Source organism: Ahaetulla prasina, chromosome 1 (assembly GCF_028640845.1).
Source record: "Ahaetulla prasina isolate Xishuangbanna chromosome 1, ASM2864084v1, whole genome shotgun sequence".
Classification (NCBI taxonomy): domain Eukaryota; kingdom Metazoa; phylum Chordata; class Lepidosauria; order Squamata; family Colubridae; genus Ahaetulla; species Ahaetulla prasina.
Genome location: NC_080539.1, coordinates 306,285,926 through 306,311,409, shown reverse-complemented (window position 1 = coordinate 306,311,409; position 25,484 = coordinate 306,285,926). Strand labels below are relative to the sequence as shown.

The window sequence follows — 25,484 nt, the reverse complement described above, 5'->3', positions numbered from 1 at the left end:
TAATTGTGAGTGACAGGGCTGATTCCACTCTTTGGTGGATCATGCCTTTTCCTTGCAGCTAGCTTCAGCTTGCCTGCGAACAGGATATCCCAGCTCCCTGCTTGATTTCCATCGCTGCTTGAATATTCTCCAATGAACAGCAGGCATTCCAGATAGCGTGGAGCTCTGCACTTCCATGGAGGCTGGGGGTTTGACCTTATGGCTTTCATGCTCCCCGCAGCTGGGAAGAATTTTGCATGGAGCTCTGCACACCCTGTGGTGATCGGGCAGCCATTTGGCCCATTCAGCTGGCAGAAGCCACCTGACAACTGATTTGACTGATGGAGTTTGCGCTTCTATTTTGCCTGCCTATGATCTAGAGGGGACAGCCCTACTTCATTGGTTTCCACGGCTTGGCGGCGGCTTTGGACACTGAAACTCAGCCGCATGGATATGGAGCCTTGGACGTTCTGTTTGCCACCATAGGAGCATCGCGCTCCTCAACTTCAGAACGGCCGCCATTTTGAGCTTTGCTCTCAAATTCCTATTACTGCAATTGCGCTTTACAGCATAGGAGCTTTGCACTCTTCAACTTGATGGCAGGCACCATTTTGAGCTTCACGCTCAAATTTCAATCAGCGCAATTGTGCTTTACAGCTGAGCTCCATGCTTCAGCCGGAGTTTCTGACCCTTGCTGCCTTAATTGCTGGCATTTAAGCCTTGGATTGTGGATTAGGCCTTACCTTTTCCAGATTTCAACAGAGAGTTGCACCCTGAGTACTTGGTACTGCACCACCTTGAGCGGCCATTTTGCACGCCTGGCCATTGTTGCTACCATTGCAGAGGCAGACTTCACATTCAGAACTGAAAGGGCCTTTGCAGAGGCCAGTTTATATACTTCGGTGATTGGCAGGTCCTAGGCGGGCTTGTTTAAAAAGAAACAAGAAGTATAGAACAACATTAAAGCAGGCAGTGCCTTTCTAGAGAGCTTGACTCTGTCTCCCTTGTTTGGAGTAGGGGTCTCACCCACCTAAACCTCTGTCCAAATCTAAGAACGGCTGGAAGGCCGAATCAGCCCAGCAGACGGACTTGGTTCCGGTGGACACATGTCCAGGAACTTCTGAGGCCTGCGATTCGGTGGACAGGGCCACGGGCAGCAAGGGCTCGTGTGCCCACCACAAGCCCTGCAGCCTCAGTACGGCTTCTAGTAGGGATGAGAGGTGCAGGGATCAAGCCTTGCAGAAGATCTGCAACAAGGCCAGCAAGCATGCACCCTCGGGCGTAGTATTCAGGGGTGAGATATGCTCTTCCGGCAAGAAGCTTCCCCTGGAAAGGTTCTCTGTGGCGACCCCTGACCAGGTCTCTCTTCGAGACTGCCCTTTATCGATTTCTACAGCAGGATTGTGGGGACCCACTATTGTCACAGCGCATCCTCCTGTCGGTGATGCAGTTTCTGCTCCGGGCCGATCCCTTGTCCATCCCTCTGTCCATGCGCCAGTGGTAGCCCAGACTTCTCAGGAGCACCTTCAAGACTTTATCTTTCCTGACAACATCCAGCAGATTATTGCTAAGGCTATTCAACAATCGCTAGCAGCTGAGTACCATCAGCCCAGCAGGGTGCCTTCTGTGATGTACATCGCATCTGTTTCTCTTGTTCATGATTACCAGGATAATTTGCTGTCCTTTCCAGATCTGGAATCCCCAACTCCCTCCCACGAGAGCCACGCATCGCTCCTTGAGGAGGTTGAGTCCTGGGAGCCAGACCTTTCTGACGACGAAGGTCTTTCCCCAGAACAGCCTGCGTTCACTGGTCTTTTTCCACTGGCCATATTTAAATCATTGCTTTTCAAAGCATCCAACGCAGTGTAGCTGCCCCCCCCCCCCGGCTATGGGGGATGCTCCTCCACCTTCTCACAAGGAGTTGAATCCTTTCTTTTCAGAACCAACTAAGCCTGTGGGCACTATTCCACCGCCTTGCTTGTTCCTTGATGTCGTCCAACGGCAGTGGGCATCGCCCAGATCGGGCCCGGTTCCTTCTGCTGACAGGTGTTTCTTTAACATGGCACCGGAACCGGCAGCATTACTCCAAGTTCCAACGGTGGATGCTCCAGTAGCTGCCTTGATTCCAAACACCTCCATCCTGGGTGACCAGGATGAAGGGTTACGCCCAGAAGAATGCTGGTCGGACCAGGTCCTTCAACAGGCACACCAGAGGGCAGCCTGGGCAATTTGTTCTGCCACTACGGCATCGTTCTTCAACAGGGCAACCTAACTCTGGTTGCACCAGTTACAGGACAAATTGCCTCCTGAGGACACCAGACTGCAGCAGGATCTTAACAAAATCATTGCTGCAATCCAGTTCTTGGCCGACGCCATGCTCAATTCTACCCGATTCATCTCCAAATCCATGGCATCTGCGGTGGTGGCTCATCGCTTGGCCTGGCTCTGGCATTGGCAAGCAGATGCCCATCACAAGTGGCATCTGGTTTCCGCTCCCTTTATGGGGGACAAGTTGTTTGGGCCCGCCTTGGAGCCTTTGTTGGTGGAGACAAAGGAAAAGCATAAAATTCTCACCACAGGGGTGATTTTTGATTTTTTCCCTTTTTCCGCAGGCCTGTTTGGGGATCCGATTGGGGGGCAGGACCATCTAGTTCCCAAGGGTCCTTCGGGCCTAGACAGAGGGGACACCAGGACAGGCCGCCTCGGGGTAGAACCTTCCCAGGCAAACAGCCCTTTCAAGGGGAGGAAGTCATTCATTCCGCTGCCACCATTAACTGCATGTCCGGCCCTCCCATCGGGGGCAGATTAGCTCTCTTTGCCAACCAATGGCAAAGTTACATCAGATACCTGGGTCAGGGTTACGGTAAAACCTGGTCTATCCCTTGAATTCCTCTCCTCCACCACCCCGAGGTTCTTTATTCGCTGCCCTGTCTCTAAAGACAGACACAAAAAGGTCTTCATTGATTTGGCTGTGCAACACCTGCTGGATATTCAAGCTATCCAGACAGTACCTGAGGATCAGGCGGGACAGGGGTTCTACTCCTTCTTATTTCTCGTTCCCAAGTCCTTGGGTGGGTGGAGACCTATTCTTGACTTCAAGAGGCTGAACCAATATCTTGTGTATAAACAGTTCAAAATGCAGCGTCTTCAATCTATTCTGGCTAGAATCAGGAGGGGCGACTTCCTCACCTCTATTGACCTCACTGAGGCATATTTACACATTCCTATTTGTTCTTCCCACCGTAGGTTTCTTAGGTTTTATTATGCCAGTACTCACTGTCAGCATCATGCGTTACCCTTTGGGCTTTCTTCTGTGTCCCGCACCTTTACGAAATTGCTAGCCGCCATGGCAGCCCATCTTAGGGCCATACCTGTCCATGTCCAATGTTATTTGGATGATATTTTAATCCAGTCTTCTTCGAGGCAACTTTCCATCGAGGATCTCCAAGTAACTATTTATTGTCTCAGGGAGCACGGTTTCTCCATTAACATGGAAAAAAGCCACATTACCCCTTCGACCCAATTACTCCATCTTGGGGCTGTGCTTGATTCCTTAGAGGGCAGAGTATACTTGTCTCAGGAGCGGCAGGCCAGCCTCAGAGAGCTAGTTTGTAAGGTTCAGAGAAAACGTAAGGTTTCCTTGGCGCTGCTGTCAACACTACTAGGCAAAATGGTTTCATTTCACCCCGTGGGCCCGCCTTCAAGCAAGAGACCTTCAATGCAAGAGACCTTCAGTGGTTTCTTTTGCCTTTTCAAAGGCGGGCAAAGGCATTTCTCCAGCCAACGTCCAGGTTCCTCCCCACCCCACCCCCACCCCCGTCAGCTGGTAGAGGTTGCCAGCCACATCCAAGGGGCAGCTGTTCCACGAGCCTCAACATCCGGTGCTGATGATGGATACCAGCCTCGTTGGCTGGGGGGTGCATCTCCAGTCACAAGTTGCCCAGGGCAGATAGTCGAGCCGCAACCTGCAACGAAACATCCACCTTTTTTATCCAAGCTTCCTTCTTGTTGTATTTCATTGGTTTGTCCCATAGATGTGGCCAGAATTGCATTATTTCTTCTTTGTTAGGAGTTGGCTAGTTTATTGCAGTCTTTCCATTGATAGGAACTTTTCCGATTTAATTGAAATGGGAGATTCTGCCTGTAGCATGCAATCTGAGCTTCATATCTGCTGATTTTCTTGCCTATGGCTGTTATGTTGCTTTATTACTTTACAACGCTTCCTTGATCTTTTTTGTCTCTTGGTGTTATTTCTTGTTCAGGTATTATTTGGTCTTGTTCTTCAACTTCTTTTTCTTCATCTATTCTAGCTTATTTGCATATGATCTTAGCTTATTATTTTCTAGCCTGATGATCTGTTTTGGTGATGCACTGTTTGGCTTTTTTTTTTCTTACTTATTGATTTTGCATCTAAGGTTTTATAACTGCAGTTCTGCTGTACATCAATTGGTTTGTGTTTTGCAGTGAATTGATGCTTATATTTGATACTACAGTGTTAACATCTTTTAATAGTTGTGTAAGCTATTTTTTGTAACAGGTTTAATGCTGACAAGCTTATTCTGTTATTTTTGTGCTGTTCTAGATCGTTAGTTATTCTTCATTTAAGTTCTTTTTGTTTTCCCCTTGAAGATTTTGATCTTTCTGAGGAGAAGGTAGAACAGAGGATGGCTGATTTGGGAATGTAAATGGTTCAGTAGTGATGCTGGCTTTATTATTATGGTTGGTCACATTGTCAACCAGACGTTTAGGCTGGATTTGATTGTGTGTGTGTGTGTCTACCTATCAAATCCTTCCCAAGGACCTAGGATTTTTATTATACAAATTGTGACTTAAAATTATGCATGTGAACATAGTAGCCCATATTCTCTTTTTTCTTGTTCTAAAAAGCAAATTGCTTGTTTACAAAAAACGAGAAACAGGAAAGAATGACAAAGAAGCCTTAAAAATAAATACACAGATGTTACTAGCCCATCTACCCACACATACTTAATGTAAATGAAAAAGAAGAAAACTTCTTTAAATACTTCTCTTTCTGGTGCTCCTGTTCACAGTTTGCTAGGCAAGTAATCATTTTCAAATCTTACTGACAGAATGGCTGGGATCTAAGGATTCTTCCTCAAAGAACCTAACCCAGTTGTGCCAAATTGCTCCAAGGAGCTTATTCTTCAAATTTCAGAATTCACATGGGTCACTGAAGTTGAAGTCCATCAGACCAAGAGGACATTAGGTTGGAGAAAGTTAGTAGATGCTTCTTCAAATGTAGAGATTATATCATTTTAGATTGCATAAATATCCCTAAGTACTAGATAGCTGGGTTGCTTCAATTTAAAAGCAGATTTTGAGGCATCTCTTAGCACTGTAGTGAGGTAACCTCAGGACTAAACAAGTGATGTCTGAGCTCTTTAGAGTAGAATCCAATGTTGTATATTGATAACTAGAGCAGATGGCCAAATCTTGGCAGATTCTGAGAAAACTAACCAAATTCTGATCTTGTTAGTTCTTGGATAAAAGATCACCAATCTCTAATCTCTGTAGAGTTTAAGAAGGCAAAGGCAAACCAGCTCCATATGTTGCCATAAAACCAGCACGACTGTCTTCATGTAATCACTGAGCGTTGAGTTCAACACAAGGAAGGTTTTATCTTCAGTATCAAATAAAGTAAAGGGCTCCAGTGCTGTTGTATCCATTTGTTCCTCTTGGCTCCCTGTACTGTGGTCTTCTCAGCAGGCCTGCTCTGCCTTCAGCTGGAATTGCTGTTGGTTGAGCAATTAAATTCCTTTTACACACACCTTTTACAGAATGTCCTTTTATATTCTTGTATATTTCTGAAATCAATTCCTTCCACTACTTATTCAGTACTATTCTTTTATATATCTGAAAACATTTATTTATAATAAACATAAGTGCCAGTTTCATGTAATGGTTAAGGCGCCAAACTAGAAGCTGGGTAATTTAGTTCTGCTTTAGGCATGAAGTCAGCTGTAGGGTGACTCGCAGCCCTACAAAAACAACAGTGGCAAATCATTTCCAAAACTCTTGCAAAAAAAAACAACAACAACCTGCAGGAACTCATCTATGACTGATTCAAAAACATCCCCCTCCCAAACTTGAATATAACTTAGCTACAACTTTCAAAGACTTCTAAGTATAATACTTACAGCATTGAGATGCTTCCAATTTTACTCCCCCATCCCAAGAAAAGGTTGTTTACTTTTTTTTAAAAAGTTCATAACCCTCCCAAACTACATTAGAATTGTTTTCTCCTGTATCATAAAAAAATTCCTTTAAAAATAAAAATCTAACTTCCCTGCCCTATCATCCTTCCCCACCAAGAAAGTATATTTCAATCAAATACAAGATGATGAGTATAATCATCATCAAAAGCCCTTGTTTTTCAGTTGCTTGGAAGACTCTTAAACTTTTATATTCCCAGCTTTAAACTAAGTAAAATAAGTTATCTTATCCTCAGCCAAACTATTAATCTTACCTAGCTATGGACTACCTGACTAGTAGTAGGTCTCCAGAGGTTCAGATAGGAGTCTGTCAACTCTAAGTAGAAACGCTGGAACTAGCGTCCTTTCCTATGCAAAGCAGATTGTCTATGATTGTATTATATACTCCAAAGGTCCAAAGAGTAAGTATTAAAGTCTACCAGGTGGATCACTGAATTGCTGACCATTGAATCACTATAGAAGCCATAAATGACAACTAATGATACCATTTTCCCCAAAGGCAAATTTTCAGATATTTATAAAATCTTAAAAACTGTTTTAATTATCATTTTATACTTCATTGATTTCTATTCACTCTTTATACAGAGGATATAAAAAGTCTGCACACCACTGTTAGAATGCCAGGTTTTTGAGATGTAAAAAAAAAAAAATAAGTAAGATAAATCACTTCAGAATTTGTTTCTACCTATATCATATTAGCTGTACAATTCAATTAGAAAACAAACTGAAATCTTTAAGGGGAAAAGTAACAATTAAAATGTACAATAACATGGTTGCATAAGTGTGCACACCCTTAAAATAAAATTTTGTTGAAGCGCTTTTTGATTTTATGACAGCACTAGCTGAATACCCGTGCTCCGCTACAAAACTGTGCGATCAGGCTTGAGAAATCGACATTTAGAGTTTGAAAATTAATGAGTAGTTATGATCGGCCTCTCTTCTCCCTTTCTCTTCCTCAGGCTAGCCCTACAGAAGCCTCTCCTGTCCTGTCCACTCCCCTTCTCTCCCTCAGGCTTGCCCCATGGATCCTCTCCTCTCCTGTCCTCTTCTCTTCTCTTCTCTCCCTCAGGCTGGCCCCATAGATCCCCCCCTATCCCCTTCTCTCCCTCAGCCTTGCCCCACGTAAAGTCTCCTCTCCTATTCCCGTCTCTCCCTCAGTCTTTCTAGCTCCTTCTCTCCATGAGGCTTGTCCCACAGAAGCCTGTCCTATGCTATCCCATTCTCTCCAGAGTTATTTTCAAGTTGGGAGGGGGAGTAGAACGTATTAGCACCAGAGCGTGTTATAATAATATAGGAAATACTAATGCTTTGATGGTCATTTCAAAAAATCCTTTCTTAGTGAGCATCTAGAAGCCAAGAGGAACATACGTGGCAAATTTCAAGTTTGTAGGCTTTATGGTTCTGGAGATTTCAGGATTAATGCATGAGTGGTTTTTGCTTTTACATATATAGATTCAGTCTTTTGGAGCTGGCATATCCTGTCTTGGGAATCTTTGCCCACTCTTCCTTGCAAAACCGCTCCAAATTTGTCAGGTTGTGAGGACATATCCTGTGCCCAGCTCTCTTCAGGTCACCCCACTGATTAAAATCCGGGCTCTGGCTGGTCCATTCCAAAACTTTGATCTTCAGATGAAGCCATTCTTGTTGATTTGGAGGTATGCTTTGGGTCGTTGTGTTAAAAGATGAAGTTCCTCTTCCTCATCTTCAGTTTAGAAGAATTTTGTTCCAAAATTGACTGATTTTTGGAATTGTGCATAATTTCCTCTACCTTGACAAAAGTCCAGTTTTAGCTGAAGAAATGCAGCCCCAAGCCAAGTTTCACACCATGCTTCACCTTGGTCTCATCAGAGCATGACACATTTTCCCACATGCTTTTGTTAGATTTGATGTAAGTTTTTTGCAAAATGTAGCCAGTCTTGGATGTTTTTCTTTGTAAGAAAAGGATTCCATCCTGCCATTCTGCCTCAGACATATGAAGAATACAAGAAATTGTTGTCACATACAGTACACAACCAGTACTTGCCAGAAATTCCTACAGCTCCTTTAATGTTTCTGCAGGCTTTTTGGTAGCCTATCGGACCATTTTCTTCATGCTTTTTCATCAATTTTAGAGGGATACTTTGGTAATCTTGGTAATCTCACTATATGCCGTATTATCTCTACTTGTTGATGACTGTCTTCTCTGTATTCCATGGTATATCCAGTACCTTGGAAATTGTTTTGTACCCTTTCCTGACTGATACCTTCCAACTTTTGATGCTTTGTAAGCTCGTTGCTGACTGTGACTGTTGCTGTAAGAGGCAACTGAGTATCAGAAAAAACCTACTAGAACAGCTGAATTTTATGTAGAGTCATCAGAATCACTTTCATTGATGGCAAGTGTGTACTGACTACTATTTAACATCAGTTTGAATATGTTTTGTTGATTTTGTGCACTGCCACATCCCTACTTATAAAAGGGCATGAACACTTAGGTAACCACATTATTCTAGTTTTTTATTTTTATTTTTTTCACCTAAAAGATTTCAGTTTATTTTTCAATTTACTTATATGTACAGTTTATATGTTTTATATTGACTCAGTATACGTGAGTCCTTCCTTCCTTCCTCTTCTGTTTGAGGAGAGACATGGTTTGATAGGTAAACATGTAATTTGTACAGTTGACAGCCAAGTGTCATTTTCAGCATCTCCAATTAAAGCAGGGATTTAGCACCTGTAGTTCTAGGGATGCATATTGCACACCTTGTCAGCTTCTTTGAGCACTGCCTAAACCGAAAGTAATATCAACTACCGTACAGTTCTCCTAGAACAGTGGTCCCCCAACCTTTTGGGTACCAGGGACTGGTTTCATGGAGAGAAGTTTTTCTGAAGACTGGAGGGGGCGTGGTTTCGCATACCCGTGGATGGGGCTTCACTTGTTTGCACGATCTGGTTTCTGGCATGCCACAGATTGGTGCCGGTCCACGGACCAGGGATTGGGGACCCCTGTCCTAGAGTCCTCTTTAGCAAAAATTACTAAGGTGAAAGGGATAGAATTACAAACATTTCAGCAACTGAACTGTTTCCCATTTAGAATCTAATTATCCCCAATTTATTAGGTTAGTTTATTTTGTATATCCTTCCTGTGATCCCAGGGGAGGCAGATCTTCTCACTGATAACAAAAAAACTTGTGAGTTGGTGGTTTGAATAACCATTTTCTAAATCTCAGTCTTTAAATAAACTATTAAAATCTCTATAGTCCATCCAAAAGTTATTGCCAAATTATAGTTTTTAAGGGGAGAGAGTTAATAAATGCATGTTGAGTAATTGTATTTGTGCATTTAACTAATTTAAAGTTAAATTCAACCGTGCCTCGGCTCAAAAGTGTCTGAAAAGATGATATCCATTTGTAGAGTAAAGGCATTTAGGTAGAAAGGCTAAGGAAGGAGTTATAGAAGAGCCTACTGTGCCATAGAGAACAATAGACTGGCTTCTGTAGAGCCAATTTAATATGTAATCTGATTCAAAAAGAACACTTCTGGTGTTTGCATAAGTGGGTTCCATTGATGTGTATTTTACTTCTTTTGTTGCTTATGTATAGAATTCTAATTCAGACTATTTAAAATACTTCTCTTATTTGCTGTGTTGGAAAATTCCATACCAGTATCTCTAGTACAAAAGCTACAGGACTATATAATTCTAATAGCGGTTATTTAGACAATTAGTTGATAAAAGAGGTATAATTTCTTCTCCTCAGAATGGCAGGTGCCTCTGTGGACATCATTTTCTGGCTGTGTGCAACCATGCTGTGAGAACAATTTTAAGATTGCAGGAAGGGATAACTAATTCAATTAAACTGCTGGAGGATTTTAGGTAGATCAAAGCAATATTTAAACTAGGACTGTGGGAAAAATGGGTATTATGACTTACTCATTTTGCAGAAGGATACTGCCGTTCAAAGAGAAGCATATGGATAAAAATTGTGTGACTAAACTTTTTTTTTATCTGTGGAATTATTGATTTCCCAAAATCCTGTCTTGCACTGAAGAGTTAATAGCTATATAATTCATTTGTAAAATTATATCAGTTTTACTTAGTTGGCTATAGCTAAGTATTCAGAGCTGAGATCCTGTTTAATGTTCTGAATAATGCGGAAGCATGTTTGTAACCTAATCAACGAATGCTTTCCCTAGAAAAAAGATGAACTTGCTACATGAAGAGTTGTATCGTTCTTTAAACACAAAAGGTTCATGTGGTAGTAGAGTAATTTGTGCACTGCTTCCAGCTTTCTGTGACTAGTAAACAGTCGCTTTATAGGGAAGATGGACAGCATAAAATAAAGGTAAAATGAAGGTAAATTAAAATAAAAATAAAAATAAAATAAAATAACATAACATAACAAAATGGTAGCTAGAGAAATTCCATCTTTGTTGGATCACAAGCAGAAAATTATTTCTTCACTTTTTCTCCCTGAGCTATCGGGTCCTTCAAGCAACAAACCAGTTTGAAGTTATAACATTTGTATATTTTTCACAAGCACCTTTTCCCTGATATTACACCTTTCCCCAAATACAGGTAGTCCTTGACTTACAACCATTTGTTTAGTGACTGTTCAAAGCTACAGTAACACTGAAAAAAATGATTTCGTTTTCACACACGTCCATTGTAGCATCCCCATGGTCACATGATCAAAATTCAGGTGCTTGGCAACTGGCATGTATTTATGACAGTTGCTCTATCCCAGGGTCATGTGGTCACCATTTGTAATTTTCACAGTTGGCTTCCGAATAAGCAAAGTCAATGGAAGAAGCCAGATTTTCTTATGGACCACATGATTCACTTAATATCTGCAGTGATTCACTTAACTGTGGCAAAAAAGATTGTACAATGGGGTGCAACTCAGTTAACAACTGTCTTACTCAGCAACAGAAATTGTGGGCATGGCCAGTTCAATGTCACTCCTGTCTGGGACACCTATGGGCCCAGAGCTCTGCCAGTGGAAATGGGCTCCTGAGCTCTGTTTTCAGCTGCCACAGGCTCCTGCAACCCTCTGCCAGTGAAAACGGAGCTCGGGAGGTCATTGTAGCCGAAAATGGAGCTCGGGAGCCCGTTTTCGCTGGCAGAAGCACTGCGGCCTGGTCCTTCACTGTTTCCAGGGTGGTGCCACGGGCCAGATCTAAGTACCCCGTGGGCTGGATCCGGTCCCTGGGCCTTGAGTTTGACACCCCTGCCATAAGAGGAGGACTACCTGTTCTGTCTCCTACTTTTTTGCAAGCATATAAAGTTTCCTGCCTGAGCAGGGGATTGGAGTAGAAGGATCTCTAAGGTCCCTTCCAACTCTGTTATTTTGGTATTTTTTCACAGTGAGTTTTGCTCTGCAGACAAATTCAAATTCACTTGAAGGTTTGAGAAGTGCAGATTGGGTAGGTTCATCTAAAAAATACAGACTGAAGCTATTTTCCCTTCATCCTTATTTGAGATATATGTGTTGTGACCCAGGCCCAAGTAGGTAGTAATAAACTCATTCTGTGAAAAAACAAACAAACTTTATTCGAACAGCTGGGAATTACTTCATTCCCAGTGTCGTTCAACTCAAAGTAAAACAAATGCCTCCCAACACAAATTCCTCAGTTATCTTGCAAACCTTGGTCCATTTAGGCAAACTGCCAAAGGCCCTTCCTGGGAAATGTCCAGAAGCCACAAAAACAAAGACGTAGACGAAGCAGAAGATGCAGCTACAACATTGTTTTCCGGCAAAGGCCAAACGCTGGTGCTGGTCTGTTTTAAGCCTTATGGGAGGGGCCAATCATCTCTTGGCCCTACTCCCGAGTTGTCTTCTCTGCTTGAGCTGCTCTTGCCTTCTGGCAGCTCTTCTCATGCATGCATTAGGAACAGGCTTCTCCTGTTCCTCTGCCTCACTACTATCAGTCTCTGGAGGCTCTGGAGTCCGCACCTCACTTCCCGATGGCCCTGGCCTCACCTCAGCCTCATTGCTGTCCGACTCTGTTGCCAGCTCCGTAGGCTGCTGATGGACCACAACAATATGAAACATCCCTTTCCAGAAAGAAATAGTATATCCCATTCCCTGCTTGAGATATTATGTATGCTTTGAGAACATCCCAGTCATGTTCCGTTCTTTAGATCAAAATCAATGGCAATATTCTTTTTTTTAAATAGTTGTAAGGATTTCACGGATTTCAGCAGAGACTTGGTTTTATCACAGTTTGCATGTCAATGAACTTTCTTGCTTTCTAGAGGTTATACAAGGCATTATTGATTTTTATTGGTAGTAATATCTCTGCTCATGTAAAAATGTTTCACTCTTCCGGGTGAAGGATGCTTCTTGTGGAATTGGTCAGGTGTAAGCCACTTTCTATCTGTACTCGTTCTTGCCATTCAGATTAAGATGATGACTCTTATTCTAAACATATTTTATAAAGTTTGCATACTTCAGGCCACATTCTGTGTCTTGAAAATCATGACCAATGTCAAGCATTTTTTACTTTAACTGTTTATGTGAAGATATCCTTCATATTAGCACTGCATCAGGAGCTACTTCCACATAGAGCTGTACAGTGATCTAGATTTGAAAGAAAAAGGGGACTTAGAGCACACATGGAGATGCATGTCTCTCACCTGTTGGCATTTCCTTAAGATAATCTGTCTCTTCCTGAGTTGCATGAGCCCATGAAAAAGAAGTTTTGTTATTTTAAGCAAGTACAATACGTAGGAATGTGTCCTCATGGACATCTAAGTCACCTTTTCCCCATTTAAATCCAGATCTCTGCACAGCCATATTGAACTGTTTTGATTCCCAGTTCCATTATTCCCCTGCTCTAATTTTTCTTGAGATACTGAAACTATTTGATAATTATTTTTGCATATTGTCAGGAGAAAAAAAAAGATTTATCCCACTGTTGATTAAACAGAAATGTGGTCATTCCATTTTGCTAGTATGGCAGGAATTGAGGGCATGGTTTATAATGGTGTGTAAAATATTTCTATTTGAAACATTCCATTTTGAATTCAAAACTGTTCTTTCAAGTTAAAAATCATTTATTTTGCTTTTGAAACAAGGTCTTTTAATCCTTTTGAGGTGTTTTGAAACACTTTGTTTTGATGCTTGGAATTTAAGAGCGAGTATTTCAAAATGATTTGTGTATAGAACATTTTGCACATCCCTAGTGATTTGTATTTCAAAAACATGGATTTTATAAATGATTGAAAATCTGAAAAAGACATTTTCAAACAAATTTATTTGCTCCAAGTTCCAAACTTTTTGTGGAGTGGGAAGATACGGAAATGGAAAGCATTTTTTTCCTCAAATACTGAAATATAGGCTAATAGCTCCCTCTGGGACTCATGGTAGAAACTGTATAAGTATTAGGGAGGTGAGCCCCAAATACTTCTGATAAGTATAGGAAGTTTAAATGAAATGGCTTCTACATTGTTTTTCTTTCTCCTATTCATCAGGTGTAGCACTAGAACTGCAGATTTTTATTTTGTGGAGGAGACTTTCAAGGAAAATGATGTCTTGATTCTCAAGACTGAAAATAAGATTTGATAATTTAGTATAGATATAGATGTCATACATTTTGTATACTTAGAATGCTGAGTTAATTATGATGGAAGCCAACTGACAAAAATACTACATATTCATATGGCCAGTAGATCACTTTGATGTCTGTTCTGGAAATTCTCAAATGTGAGACTTGAGTTCTGGCTATAATATGGTTGTGGTTAAATGGTGCTTTTCAATGTTCCTCTTGGGAATTATTGCAGAAATTGCGAAAGGTTGAATCTTGGTCTGAAAAGCAAAACTTGTATTACTTGTTCACCTCTTGCTTATCTTGTAGATAGCTGCAAGTCCCTGGACCAGCTGAACCTCACAATCCCAGTGGCAGGACATCCCGTTTCACCTGCCCATCCTCTCTCAGGATGTCCGGTACCCAGTGTGCCACCAGCTGCAGAACCTGTTCCTCACTTACAAACGCCAAACTCAGAGCCCCAGACTATGGCCCGTGAATGCCCGCAGAGCTCCAAACCACCCAGCGGCTCTAAATCTGGCCTCCGGAATACCACTAGCTGCTTGCACGTATCTGACAGCAAAACAGTTGGAAGTCACCTGCATCCAAAGCAGCAACGCATCAACCGGAGGAGAGCCACAAATGGCTGGATACCCATTGGAGCGGCATCTGAGAAGGCTGTCTATGTTGTGGTAAGCATTCTGCAAATGACTTTTCTTGTTAGCAGGCGGAGCTGAGAATGAATGTATATATAAAAAATAAAGAAACCGTTTTATAGTAAAGAAGCAAAACGATTTAGGTTACATCAGGATTGTTTGTGACAGAATGTTTTATTGCCTTTTGGTGTAGGAAGAAAAGAATCTTACCTTTACTGTAATCATTGCAATCTAAATCTTAGCTATTTGGGACAGGAGCAGAATGCCTTGTAGCAATTTCTCAGCAAAGATAGCAAGGCAAAGAGGCTAGTCATAGCTTGTCTGACTTAACAGTGTTGCTCTGATCATTTTTAAAGTATAATTTCTTTGAGAAATATATTGGAAGACTTTTCTAGAAGATATTTAAATGACCTTTTTTTAAAAAAAATCAGAAAAATAATAGATTTGTTAAAAACTAAGTTAAACTGGAAATCTATAGATTATACTTTTACGTATGTGCATTTGTATAGGACCGTGATGGCAAGCCTATGGCAAGCATGCCACAGGTGGCACGTGTAGCCATATCAGTGGGCATGTGAGCTCAGCCAGTTGATTTTCAGGCCTTCTGAGCCCACCAGAAGTAGGGAAACAGGCTGTTTCCTGCCCCCAGGAAAGAGGCAGGAAACATGGTGGGGAAGGCACAGTTTTCTCTCTCACCTGGCTACAGAGCCTCTCTATGAGTTTTGGGAGGGCGAAAACTGCCTCCGCCCCCACCCCCACCCCAGAGTCTCTCCTGAGGCCGGAAACGGCCTGTTTACCAACTTTCGGTTGGACAGGAAGTGATGTTTTTTGCTGTCTCCAGCCTCCAGACCCTCTCTAGGATGTGAGAGAGAAAAACAGGCCTACCGGGCCATCACGTGCCAGGAGCAGTGGGGGAGTCGTATGCAGGGGGGCGGGACGCATAGAATTATGGGTGTGGGCATGTGACCCCCCTCTCCCCTCCTGGCACATGATGGCAAAAAGGGTAGCCATCACTGGTATAGGAGAAATAAATATTAGGTGCTGGAATGAAGTATACTATACTTGTTAAGGAAGCACTGTATCTCTTTCAGAGTGCTGTTCACAGCAAAGTCTTCAAACATCGGCCATCTTTCTTTAGGCAATAAAATAACAGTCCTAATATTGGAAGCCAGTTTGGTCTAGTGGTTAAGGCATCAGGCTACAAACAAGGAGACTGAATTTAATCTATTTTAGGCATGAAACACAGCTGGGTGGCTTAAGGCGAATAATTCTCTCTCGAGCCAACTCACCTAACTGGGTTATTATAACAAAATTAAGAGGAGGAAGGAGTATTGGATATGATAGTTGCCTTATTTATAAAAATAATCTTGTCTGTCATGTCAAAAACGCAGGGACTAGAAAGGGGAAAATTATTAATTTAAATTTAAAAAGATTAAAATCTTTAATAAAAAAAGTATATGGTTCTAGCCCAACCTCATTGGGCCTCATTGATGGCAAGGATATGCCCGAACAGCAAGTCATTCTGTATGCACGTCAGTTCCAAGGTTATTATAAATTCCTAATATTATAAATTTATAGTAATTTATAAATATAATTAGAGAAATACCGGTATAGAAATATACTATACAAATATAAATATTTGTAAATTATACATAATTTATAAATATATATTATTATAAAAATAATAAAGGCAGGATGAAAAAATGTTTTTAAAAAGCTGAACCCTAAGAAGGTAGAATTCCTGTTTAAAAATTTACTAAGGCTTGGTGATTGTCCACAACTACATCTTTACCAAAAAAAAAAAATTGCTGCAAGACAGATTCTAAAACTGCACCACTAGTATTCACCCATGTTGCCACCAAATACAACATTGGAGTTACTATATATTCAAATTCTGTAAACATTTCAAAATGGCTTATGAGACAATTAGTTGCAATCCCCTAAATAATTGATCATTTGATGGACTTTAATGGAGTTCTGTAATCTGCACTTGGAGGCAAGTGCTTCTCTACTATAAAACCCTGCAGCAGCAGCCCCCAACCTTTTGGGCACCAAGGACTGGTTCCATAGAGAGAGGTATTTTCACAGACCAGAGGGGGTGTGGTTTCACACGCTGCCAGCATCCCATGGATGGGACTTCACTTGTTTGTGCGACCCGGCTTCTGGCATGCCATGGCCCAGTGCCGGTCCACGGAGCGGGGATTGTGGACCCCTGCCCTACAGAATAAGGTATTCTTTAAAATCACTTAGAGGTAGTCCTTGACTTAGGAAGCAATTGGGACTGAAATTTCCATTGTTAAGCAACGCGATTGTAAAGTGCAACCACATTGTTTAGCAGCAGCAATCCCTGCAGTCCTGGTTGCAATCATTAACCAATTCCCATAGTCATTAGGCTGTTATGGTCAGCATAACCGTCTCACCCCACTGGGACTATCTGTCGTGTCCCACTCCTCCGCTGACGGCCGGGTCAGGGAAATCCGAATCAGGTGTGCCTCTGCAGCTCTGCCAAAGTCCTAGCAAAGTCCTCAAGGCAGGCAGGAGACCAGAAAGTGACTTCAGCAAGATATGTTTAGACTTTGCCTGACTCAGAGAATGCCAGAAAGCAGATCCTTTATATAGGCCATGGGGTGTGGCTCCATGACTCAGCACTTATCCAGGCCTGCCCCTCCCTTCCTTCTGTTGCCTCCGCCTATCAAGTCTTCTGACGTGAGGGTCACTCCAGTCGGCAGCTGTTGGTAATTGACCTTCCTCAGGCTCACATGCTGTGGAGGAGGGGGAGGGGTCTAGTTGCTCCGTTTGCCTGGGCATGGAGCCAGAGCTGGGGGCTGGAGATACTTGCTCTTCTTCAGCCTGTCTGGGCATGGAGCCAGGGCTGGGGCCGGGAGATGCCCCCTCCTCAGCCTGTCTGGGCATGGAGCCAGGGCTGGGGCCGGGAGGACATTCTTCAGCGTTCGGAAGCAGATAAGCAGACCCCGGCTGCAGTGAGAGCGGGCAAGACACAACACTATCCTCCCCACCTGTGTTGGCAGAGGAGGCATGTTGCGGACCCCCTTAGTCAAGGAATTCAAGCTAGTGGGGTCCAGGAGAGCAGGGCCTTCTCTGCCTTGGCTCCTGCCCTTTGGAACATATTTTACTTCTGAGGTGAAATCAGTTTTCACCCTTCTGACCACCTGCAAGACCTGGCTCTGCCAGATGGCTTGGAGCTCCAATGAGGGAGCATCACACTGGAGATGATTAATAAATTAACCACACACAATCCTACACACACACCCTGCCACTGGGTATCCTGTTCCTTCCCTCCACATCTTTTAATTTTATTTTAACTATGATTTCCATTTTTATTGTTTTAAAAATATTTATCTGTCAGGATTTTAATGTTTTAATACTGTAAGCCATCCAGAGACGTTTCAATACGAGTTGTGGGGAGCGAATAAAATAAATTAAATAAATAAATAAATGTCAGTGCAATGGGGCTGGGGGTGGAGGGTACATGTGGGGGGCAGACACATTCCAGTGACCAGTGACCTTTCCAGCTGGAATCCAAGAAAGTGCCTGGGACAGTGACTGGACAAAAGTTTCATGGGAATAGCCTCATTTATTACTCTAGCTAAATCCATGCATTTATCTTTTATGTCATGAATGGCATAAGATTCCATTCTGCACAGATCTAGCATTTACTGATAGACGTTGGATACCAAATTGCCCAAGAAGCCAGCTATATATCTACAGGATTATAATTTGTAAAAAATGGCCAGGAGTGCCAAATGCAAATATAAATGAGAAAATCTGAACTGAGAAAACATTGCAAGGGCTGAATTTCAGAAGAAAGAAGCATAAATAGAAAGCACATTGAATACAAGTAGTCTTCCACCTACATCTGAACCAACAAATGGGCCTCGGAGTTCTGGCTTTCCAACTACCGCCATGGTCATGTGACTGAGATTTGGTCACTTGGCAACTGATTTGCTCTTGCAATCAATTGCATCACCTCATGACCACCATTTGTAACCTTCCTTACTGCTTCCCAAGAAAGGCAGTTTTCTGAAGAGTTGAGTGAAATGAAATGACTGAAAAAAATGTTTAATTGTGGCCAAAAACCAGAAACCACAACCAGACTTTGGTAAGAGCTCATGTTTTGAGACCCCTTCAGTGGCAATACAAACGGCAAAGTTCTCCTCTGTGGTTATTGTGTCCATTGATTCTGTCTAGCAACTATGTTCAGAGTGACCCAGAAACTTTTAGGAGAGGATGAGTAGAACAAACTCCCTGCAGACACCACCACCACCACCCCGCATAAATTAGAGAATTTCCTTGCAGATAAAGTAACCTCTGTCTGCTCTACTTTGGATGACGGATGGGCAGAGAATGAGGTTTTGCTTGGTTTTGCAACTTAGAATACATTTGATCTTGTGGAGTCCAGCCAAGGAAGTCAATTGAATCCTCTGAAATATTGAATCTGCCTCCTGCGTGTCCTTTCTAGCTTGTTTGAGTGGCATGGGGAGATGTAAGCAGCTACCTGCCTTAAAAAAAGGGTGGTAGTACGTTGTCTCCCATTTGGACACAACGGGAAAGAAGTTAGAAACTTGCCTAGTTTCTAACCTCTTTCCTTTTTCAAACCTGTGGTGGAAAATTAGCAACAAGAGATTTGTAGATCAGGGGTCTCCAACCTTGGTCCCTTTAAGACTTGTGGACTTCAACTCCCAGAGTTCCTCAGCCAGCTTTGCTGGCTGAGGGACTCTGGGAGTTGAAGTCCACAAGTCTTAAAGGGACCAAGGTTGGAGACCCCTCTTCTAGATGAAATCTTTCCATCAGGACTCATACTTGATCATGGGACAGAAATGGCATTGGCCGCCGAAACTTCAGTGGTGGTGATGGGAGCACATCTCACATCAGTGTTTCATATAAAGCCTGTCCGGAAACTGGATGGGAGTGATTTTGAAAAAAACCGTTATTGACATAAACCTTAAAATAAAAGTCTTTATGGGGTTATTTTCTCCAGTTTGAGAGTGACACCTCTCCCCCACTCCCCCAGAATTTGATTCTTTCTTTGAGCATCATTTTTATTCCAGACCTTATTACTTTGAATATCAAGATTGGTATCTTATTTCTCACAGATTTCTTTCGGCAATTCCATTTTATTTTGTAACCACACCATTGTAAACATTCTGAAAACTTATTTTCAGAGGAATTCTAAAAGCACAGGAAATATGGTGCAACATACTTTTTCTGGCAACACATGGAACATATTAGAAATGTACAATAGCAGTGAGAGAGGGAGAACTTTTATCTATGGACAAATCTATATAAAAGTGTGCATTTAAGTATATACTATAGCTAGAGTTGGTATCAACTTTTCCATTTTGAAACTTCTAACTATAACACACATTTTGTATAGATCTTTATTATGTGTGTGGGCAAAGAAATGTAATAGCACAAAAAGATTTCATTTATCTAGGATTATCCACATATGTCCACACATAGATATTTTGTTACAGTGCTTATAGTGGACATATTTTTTTTTCCTTCTGCTCAATTCTCAGAGACTGCCTGGATCAGTCCTGCATTTTCTTGGCAAGGTTTTTGTGATTTAGCCTCCTTCCTTAAGGCTGAGAGAAAGTGACTCACCCAAAGTTACCCAGCTGGCTTGGTGCCCAAGGTGGAATTAGAACTCAAAAGTCTCCTGGTTTCTAGCCTTGAACCTTAACCACTAACCATACTGTCTCTAGTAGAACAAATATCTGGCAACAATTCTTACATGGCAAAACTTATTTTCAATGTACATCTTGGGAACCAGCAAATAGGGATGTAGCGGACATGGTCCTTCAATCGTTTAACTCTTTGCAGCCAAGAGTGGTTCAGTATCAATGGTCACACAATAATGATTTCTACACCAGACAGGGTAAAAATCGATTAATGGGGTAATAGCCCTACAGTCTCCCACGGAGCCAGGCATGAAGAAGCTCCCCTTTTGTCCAGCCTTAGTCCTTAAAATGAATCTGAACTAAGTAAGGTAACTTGAATATTTCTTCTCAGTAATCGTTACCTTTCATTTGAGCAGCATGTTTTGCTTCTGAAATTAACCCGCTGGGAAGAGAGAAGTATCCTGCTGTTTTGTATGATCCGTCTTCTCCACGGGCTCTTTAGCAATAAAGACACCCTTTTTTGGCAGGAAGCTGTCTACTTGGCGTAGGTGGATTAGTAGAGGCTGCTGGTGTCTGTTTCTCAGTATTGTTTTTGCAGACTCACTCCTTTTCTTGGCGCTCTCTCTTGTCAATATTTGTAGAATGAGCCACAACCAGCTGTTCGTAAGAGCTACCAGGCCGTGGAAAGAGATGGAGAAATAATTCGGGTTCGGGATACAGTCCTTCTGAAATCAGGGCCACGGAAGAAATCGATGCCTTACGTGGCTAAGATATCTGCCCTGTGGGAAGACCCCAAAACAGGTATTGAGCACAAAACATAGTTGCCAATTATACGATGGATGTTAGTTGTGTAATAATGTATTTGTTTACAAAAGATTTGTGGACTTGGGAGTGGGCAGTGTGTGTGTGTGTGCCTGACAATCTTTCTGCATATCATTCCCTGTCTACCAAAGGCCCAGTGTGACAGAAATCCCTAGAATGTAAAAGGCAGATAAATGATTCAGACAACCTATCTGTATCCATGATGGTAATACTTGCAAGCTTGGGTCAGGTCAGGAAGATCCAAGATAAGAAATTAAATTAACCTGGAAGTCCAGTTGGTAACCTGTGGAGCTTTCTTTCATTTACATCATTACTTCAATAAGTCAATTGATGCCTATAGACATTCTCAGCCATCCAGGTCATGATTGTCCCAAAGGTGCTTTTTCAAAAGACAACTTTTTTCCTTGATGATGTTTGCATCTCATCTGAGAAGCTTCTTCAGTTCTGACTGAGTTTGGATGAGAAGCAAAACATCTTCAAGGAAAAACAAAGTTCAGTTGCCTTTTTAAAAAGCATCTTTGAGAGAATATAATTGATGGTGATCCCTAATCATTAGCCCAATGGGAAAGGAACAGCCTATATCCCCAAATTATCTTTATTTCTTATTTTCTTTTCTATGGCATCATAGTCTTTGTTTAGTTTTTACTAAACAATCAAGCAAAAAGAAATCCAGTTATCTTCTGTTTCCCAGATGACATACTACAGAGGATGTTAGCCTAATTAGAGTTTCAAGACATTCCTGCTGTGGAAATATTTTGTGGGAGCTGCTGTTCTGATGTCAACTTGGCAAAATCAGTGCAGCTCTTTTTTTAAGTTGGCAAATAGGTGCCTTATTACTAAAATTAAAGGCATTCAGAGGCTTCTGCTCTGAAACGAAGGCAAGAGTAATCAACTTTGTCCTTGAATTAGATTATGTATGGGCAAAACTGCCTATGTCTCTTACAACAGATAATTACATCCAGTTGGTCAGTAGTCACCCATACATCCCACACACCCCAAAAATATACTTCAAAGTGGAATCTTTCTGAAGCTTTTCAGCTTACTTTATTTTCTGAGAATCTTTAGACACTGGTTCTAATAATTAGGGACGTACACCCTGGAAACAGTTGCACTGATTTTGCCAAGTTAATCAACTCCCAGAAAATATTTCCACAGCCAGAATGTCTTGAACCTCTAATTAGGCTAACATTCTCTATAGTTTGTCATCTGGGAAATGGAAGATAACTTGATTTCTGTTTGTTTGATTGCCATATGGTTGGACTAAACAAAGGCCTTGCTGCCAGAGAATTGGAAATAAGAAATAAAAATATTGGGGGGGGGGGGCTATAGGTTGTTCCTTCCTCATTGGTTTAGTAGTTAGGGATCTCCATCAGTTGTATTATTGATGAAAGTGGATGGGCCATTTTCAAAATGCTTTCATTGAAGCCAGTTAGACTATACTTGCAACACAGTACAAGGGAGTGTACTGTTAACATGCAACACAAGCAGGCAGTTTGTGGTGCTGAATTTGAATCAGTTCACGATGTTTACAGATTCTCAGAATTATTTCCACATATTTTAAAAATGTAAACATGCCTAGTAAAGCTAGGGGCAAAAAAAAAATTAGAAAGTTTGCATGGGGCACTCAGTTCACATTAACATCTCTTTCAATTGCAAAGCAGGCTGACATTTCTATGGATTGAGGTGGCATGATCTCTCTTCTTTGTGCATCTCACACATTGGGTGATGAGTCTTCAGAGAGTCAGTAATGGAAATTTCTAGAACTGCAGATGTTTCTTTGGAAGTTTAGCATCCAGTCCACATCTGCTTCCATTAGTTTCCTTCTGACACTATAGCCGTGATGACGAACCTTTTCCAGACCGAGTGCCCACAGCGCGCCCTGCCCCCCAAAATGCAATGTGCGTGTGGCCCACACACATGCACCCCATCCCCATGCATGCACACACAGTCCCACGCATACCCCACACTCATGCACACTCAGGCCCCCTGCATGCATCCCACTTCCCATGTGCATGCTGGTCCCCCGCACACACACCGCCCCCTGTGCATGAGCAGCAGAGACCCAACGACCAGCTGGCCAGTGGAAGGCATGTGGCAGAGCTGAACTGGGATTGACAGCTCACGTGCCCACAGAGATGGCGTTTGCCATCACGGCACTATAGCATCATCTGGATTCTTCCCTTCTCAAAAATGTGCTTAGTGATTCAGATGTTGTTTTACTATTTTTGTTTGCTCCCCTGCATCTTTCACTGAGATAAGCTTTTGAAGGAGTCCTCTGCAGATGTGGGGCAAAGGCACACTTCAAAAACTATGCTAGCAAATTGCTTCCTACCAACAACCATTCTTTCTGACTGCTAAAACTAAGAGAGGTTCATGTCATAGAAAGCTGTCTTGATTGTTAAATAGGCTTGAAAAACACTATTTACTCAAGTGTCATGCTCTGTTTACGGGAGAAGGTCATTCTCATATCTGTTTGGGCTTCAGAGATAAATGGCATTGGAAACTATGCCAATCACTTCAGAATCAATAGCTCCAATGTGATCTTCAGTGCTAACCACTCTTATGGGTTCAGACTCAACCTGTGTGCTGATCTCATACCATTATTTTTTTTTACTATTTCAAGCAACTTACTGAATTTTCCATTCCAGTCATTTGTCCAGTGATCTTCCTGGTTAAAAAAAGTCTTCAGTACAAAGTCCCTCTTTGATACCATAACAAATGTGTCCTCTTTTGGGCCTCATTCAATTACATCATTTGAAAGGATCCATTTGCAATAGCCCTCTCCTTGCCTTCAGCTTTGATAGAACCTGAATGATTTTCTAACAGAGAGATTCAACAGTCCAGACAAGTTGCCAAGAAAATTGGTTAGTTAGTTTACTTTATTGTCATTGCACATGGTACAACAAAATTAAATGCCGTCTTCAGTGTACATTATAACTATAAAAATAAAAACACAAACATACATCCTTTACATTCTATATCACTGAAATTGAAAGCCCAATAAAAGCATGTTCTTCTCAGTCCAGGTCATCCTGTTCTTACTAAAAGTTGCCAGGAACTTCCTCAACTCTTCCTACTACGGCTCCTCTGTTGAAGGATTTTTATATAGATTAGTATAGGTCCTGTTTCTCTATTTTTCTTCCTGGCATTGTTATCTTTCCATGCAATGTGACCAGTGGCATCATTTAAGGACCAGATTTCAATATGAATTCTACCAATCTGCCCCATTGGACATCATCACTGATACTTTCAAACTTTGCCTGCATATGTTAATTCGAATTCTGAGGATTATCACTATGACAGTTTTTCCACTTAACCAGACCACTTATTTCACTCTTTCATTTATCTCCTGACTCAATAGCATTTGTTTCCTGAATTACAAATTACTTTGAGAACATGCATGAAATTTAAGGGTATTAATATTATCTTCTCCTTGATACCAAATTCTTGATACCAAATTCTATTATTGTAGATGCTTCTCAAATCTCAGGCTTACTAAATCTAAGTGTATTGAAGGAGAGGCTGTTACATCAGATTCCTGGGTTTTTATTATAATTTGAGTATATAGCACAATCTTTTTAATGATTTATTTGTCATTCTCCCTTATTCTTCATGTTAAGGTTCTTGAGATCTTCCAGAAGTTTGCAGTAAAGTCAGCCACATATATTCTAGTCTTCAAAGCTTTTAATTCAATAGTTTCTTTAGAGATGATAAAAGAAATAGATTTAAGAAACTGAAACACTTCAACATGATAGAAAAATCTAGATGATGATTCTTCAAAACTTCCTGCCTTTACTAAAATTGGTTTGTATTAATTTGTTTACAACATGCCTGTTCTCCCATTACAAAAGTTACAACTCAGGAAGTATCTTTTAGTAGATCTTCTTTTCTTTAGTTTCTGAGGTGTACCATTACTCATCTCTGTCTTCTCATTATCCATATATACCTGTCAGAGACAATTGCTGCTCTTTTTAATCCATCTTTGAAAACAGATCCAGAGAACCCTTCATCTTCTCCATCTCTCAGGCTTTGAGATGTCTTATTTGCATTCTGCTGTATCGTTTCCCTTCAGAGGGGCAATTCTAGATTCACACTGACCAGAATACTCTGGAAAAATGCTGTAAGCCTTCCCCAGCTGGCTCAATAAATACCGTGACTAGTGGATTATGGTAGTTTCTATTTCAGGATTTAGTCCACAAAGCTTTCTGCATTTAACGGTTCTCAGTTATAACTCCCACAATCATCATCTGAAAAGATGACTTTGTCATCTGTGCAGCTTACACTTCATTCTTGTGCAGGGTTGAATCTTCTTGGAGGATTCACAACTGACATCCCCATCATAGTTGAATTACCCACTGCAAAAGCTTCCTAATTAATGAATATGGGTGTCACCTGTTTGCTCCTATTATGTTAATCATCTGGAATTCTTGGCATTTTTCAATTATGTACAAAGTTCAGTCCTGTGTTTTGGAGTCAGTGGACCAGCTGTTTTTGTATATCAACAAAAATGTAGAACTCGCTCCTCATTCATGTTGCAACTAATCTGGGATATCAGTATTTAATCCACAAGACATTGCCTAACCATCCCACAATAAATAGTTCTCCTGACACATGACAAGGAAAGGAAGTAACCCAACAACCCTTCA

General features: G+C 41.6%; 1 protein-coding gene across 3 annotated transcripts in view; it reads left to right on the top strand.

Annotated features, from left to right (window-relative positions):
* BAHD1 (bromo adjacent homology domain containing 1) overlaps positions 1–25,484 on the top strand; it is a 135,824-nt gene that overhangs the window by 101,715 nt on the left and 8,625 nt on the right. For all 3 annotated transcript variants that reach the window (XM_058162099.1, XM_058162101.1, XM_058162100.1), the window contains 2 exons: positions 14,049–14,410; positions 20,658–20,817. In XM_058162099.1, coding sequence (XP_058018082.1) covers positions 14,049–14,410; positions 20,658–20,817 — 522 coding nt within the window. The remainder of the gene's footprint in view (positions 1–14,048; positions 14,411–20,657; positions 20,818–25,484) is intronic.